This window comes from Triticum dicoccoides, chromosome 4A (assembly GCF_002162155.2).
Source record: "Triticum dicoccoides isolate Atlit2015 ecotype Zavitan chromosome 4A, WEW_v2.0, whole genome shotgun sequence".
In the NCBI taxonomy this organism is placed as follows: domain Eukaryota; kingdom Viridiplantae; phylum Streptophyta; class Magnoliopsida; order Poales; family Poaceae; genus Triticum; species Triticum dicoccoides.
Window position 1 is genome coordinate 38,990,142 of NC_041386.1, and position 4,141 is coordinate 38,994,282.

At 53.4% G+C, this 4,141-nt stretch overlaps 1 protein-coding gene across 1 annotated transcript; it reads right to left on the minus strand.

Annotated features, from left to right (window-relative positions):
* Window positions 1-1,344: 1,344 nt before the first annotated feature.
* Window positions 1,345-2,526, minus strand: LOC119288635 (putative cyclin-dependent kinase F-2). Its single transcript, XM_037568215.1, has one exon. It carries the CDS (start codon window positions 2,524-2,526, stop codon window positions 1,345-1,347), a length of 1,182 nt encoding a protein of 393 aa, XP_037424112.1.
* Window positions 2,527-4,141: the final 1,615 nt, after the last annotated feature.

Genomic DNA, 4,141 nt, shown 5'->3' on the forward strand with positions numbered 1-4,141 from the left:
TTCTCTTGAAGGTTTGAACTGGGGTCAGCGGCAGCTCCAGCGGAGTGGCAGGGCTCAGCAGCGATGCGTGCTTGCAGTTCCTATCAGGGCTGTTAGGAGGTGTGTAATGAACAGGAGGATGTAGACCTGCACCCCCTCCCTCATTTCCCAACGACATTTTTGAGAGTGAATCTAGGCTTAAGATACCTGCAGTATCATTGCCATCATTCACCCCATGGTCAGTAGGAAAGGAGAGGTGAGGGTCATTGCCACTTTCTGTGACACCAGCTTCAGCTCTTCTAGACCTGTTTCTTTGAACAAGATCATCCACTTCTTGAGAGTCAAATGGATCTGCCACCAAACCTGCTTAAGATCAGTCCACATCACATTATTAAAGATCATGGAATTTCTGAACTTCCAGATGCACCACATAACACAGGCACAAACCGAGTTCAAGACCAACTTATGTTTATGTGCTGGCCAAAATCTAGCAATAGATATGTAGTCATTGCCTATATCATGGGAAAGGATCTTGGACATTTCAGCCCAAATCTGTTTGGCAACCACACATCCAAAGAACAGGTGGTCTATTGACTCCTGTTCCTTACAAAACATACATTCAGGTGGTTTAGTGATACCTCTTTTCAACAACTTATCCTTAGTCATTAGCTTGTTATGAGACTCCACTAAGCTCTTGAATTTGGTTCATTCTCCCCGCAGGCCTTCTTCCACAGCCCGATGTGTTGAAGATCCCACAGGTGCCATACTACCATGTGTAGCTAACTCAAAGAAAAATGACATACTTTATTTTCCTATCTAATCTACTGTATTTCATAAGTACTAGTAGTAAGGAAATTTGCATACGAAAAAAGATGCTGGAAACAATTGCTGTACCAGTACCAGTTTATAAGTGCTCACAAAATCTGCACCAGCAGGACATTTAACCACCAATTCATCCATCACTCTAGATTTCTGTTGCTTACAACATCTGTACTGCATACTTATCATCAGTTTAATGTTTTGGAAAAACAGCACAAATTGTGCAGTATAACTCAATAACAACTGAGCGTCTGTAACAACATGCCAGCACTCAAATGGATCCCTGAACACAACCTCACAATTACACATCTCTCATCATCTGAACATGTGGACAATGACACATAGAATTCAGGAAACCAGGCCAACACTAATGGGCGATCCGGCGATCAAGGTGCCAAGGATCAACTTCTACTTGATGGATCAACACTAATGGGCTCATGATTGTTGATGGCTCATCCAAGCACAATTACATCAAGAGAGTGTATGCTAGCATTTACATAGATGGCTTATCCAAGCACAGTCACATCTACTCAGTAGAGAGTTTCATTACACTCTTTGCGCTGCGTTCCACACGGCCAGTGGAATTTTGAGTAGATTCTTCTGGGGCACGGCCGGTGGGATGAACTTGATCCTTGGTGCCTTCTTTTTGGGAAACGACAGAGCGTCGACCTTCGCAGCGGCGGCGGCGGAACGAGGAGCATCGAACCATGGGTGCTTCAGCGCGGCAGCTGCCGTCAGTCGCTTCTCGGGGTTGCATGTAAGGAGCCCTTGCAACACCTGAAATCCTTCATCGGACAGCTTCTCTTCAGGGAAAGAATACCGCAGTCGGCTGTACTTGCACCCCGCCGGCAGCCGTCGCAGCGCCTCGGCGGTGAGCGGCAGCGAGGTGAACCCTGGCCACGTCCTCTCGTCCGGCATCCCGAGCACACAGAAGATGCTCCACAGCTGCCTTATGTCATTCTTCGTCTTGTCTTCGTCGTCATCTTCGAGGTAGCCCTTGAACATCGTCTTGCCGGTGAGCAGTTCGGCAAAGACGCAGCCGATGGACCACGTGTCCACTTGCGCGTCGTAGTCCTTCTTGCCAAGGATCATCTCGGGCGCCATGTAGGACGTCGTGCCGGCCCGGTTGTACGGCGGCCAGCCGGACATGGACATGGCCAGCCCGAGGTCGCAAATCTTGACGAGCTCCCCGTTTCTCCCGACGAGGATATTGGCTGGCTTGATGTCACGGTGAACGATGTGGCGGTCGTGCCCGTGCATCTTTTCCGCACCGGTCAGGAGCTTCCACATGAAGTCGCGCACCGTGGATTCCGGGAGCGGCGGGTCGCTGCGCCTGTCCCACAATAAAGAGTGGAGGCTCGACGCCTCGACGTACTCCATGACGAGGCCGGCGGTGTCGCCGGTGGCCGGGTCGCGCAGCAGGCCCTCGAAGCCGACGACGTAAGGGTTTCCGTCGCAGGCCTCGAGGAACCGCGCCTCCCGCTCAAGATCTTCGACGTCGGGGGAGGAGAGGAACTTGACGGCCACGTTCTTTTTGGTGACGCGGTGGCGCATCCTGTGGACGACGCCGAAGCCGCCTTTGCCTAGGCGGGCCACCTTCTCGTAGTCGTCGGTGCTCCCGATGGAGGCGCGGCTCCTCTTGCAGCACGTCGGCGATTGTTGATGTTGAGCCGTGGCGTGGCCGTGGCCGGCGTCGAGGACGGCAGCAGGTCGCTTGCGGGCAGCCATGGCGAACTTCCTTGGTTGCTGGAGAGGGCGGCGAGATGGATGATGGAGAAGGGGGAGGGAGGAACTTCCGTATGGATCCATGCTCTGCGTTGGCAATTTGTTTCGACAGGTTGCCTCACCGAGTCGCCATGGAATTCAGTTCAGTTTCAGTCCGAGTTCGTTCGCCTTGCTGCCTGCGTTGTCCGCCCGATGGCGGATTCACGGTTCGTTTGTTTCCGACTCGAATTCAGGTTCTTCGTTTCCGATTCGGTTTCAATATATGCTGACGAGACGATCCACACGGAAAGCTCGCCCCTTCCCGCGTCCAACCAAGCCGTCGATCGAGCCGAGCGCCATGGCCGTCTGCAACTGCAAGAGACCTGCTGCCGTCCTCGACACGACGACACCGGCCACGCTACGAGCAGCCAAGGACCAGAAACGACCGGCTGCCGCAAGAGGAGGCGCATCGGTTGGATCAGCGGCACCGAGGACTACGAGGAGACGCGCGGCACCGGCAAGCAGGGCGGCTCCGGCGTCGTCGTCAAGGTGTGCCACCGCGCCACGGGCAGATCGTGGCGATCAAGTTCCTCCGCTGCACCGAGGACCCCGCCGACGCCACTAGGGAGCTCCGGCGCGAGGCCGGCTCGCAGGACTAACGATCGGTAGCACACAAAATGGATCACAAAATCTCGGGCATTCCTCACCGAGAGACACAGATACCCTGATTCAGTGATCATCCGGAAAAGGCATTTACATTCGCGTTCCGTTCACAGCGTGTATCTCCATCGCTCAAATCTATTCATAACGCGTGTGAGAAAGCTGAGAAGGATCTCATTAGGACCCAGGCTAGTCTTGTCCAGTAATAGATGACGCTGTTGCTAAATTCACTTTACCCCTCCGGCCGTGGAATTAATTCCTATGATTATCTCTCTAGCCTATCTTGTTGGAAGTAATTTAAACATCATAAAATTAAAATATCCTGTTATTGAAATTGTTCTCAAAGAATGTTCTTTAAATAGTTTTAAATAGAACCAAACTGTATCCCGCAAAAAAACACAGAACCAATCTTTGTTAAACTGGTATCTGAACTTTGCCATAACAAATAGAAGTGAGTATTTAACCAAAAACTACCACAATTCACGAAACCGTGACGAAAAACTATCACTTTACGATTTTGTCCCGAAAACTACCACTTTCTCGCTAATCTGTGACTAAAAACTACCAAGTCGCGAAAGTGCTCGATTCGCCTCTTCTAAACGCATTTCTGACAGGATGGCCCACCTGTCAGCATCAATCTTCTTCTTCCTCCTCCTCCTCCTCTCTCTGGCATTTCCTCGAACACCTCGCATGCACTCCGGTGACCCTCTCGCCCGCACTTCGCCGCGTCCACGACCACCTCGTGCAGCTCCCCGTCACCATTGTCAGCGCCCGCTGCTTCCCCTCTACTCCGTGGCCGCGCGCCGGAGCTCGTGCTCCGAGCCGCACCCGCACGCGCGCGCCCGCGGCGCTCGTGGCCGCCCCTCGCCATGTGCACCGTGGCCGCGCACCTGGCCGTGCCTATGGCCGTCTGGCCTCGCCGCGCCCCTGGCCGCGCGCCCGTGGCCACACGCCTGGCCGTGCCCATGGCCGTCTGGCC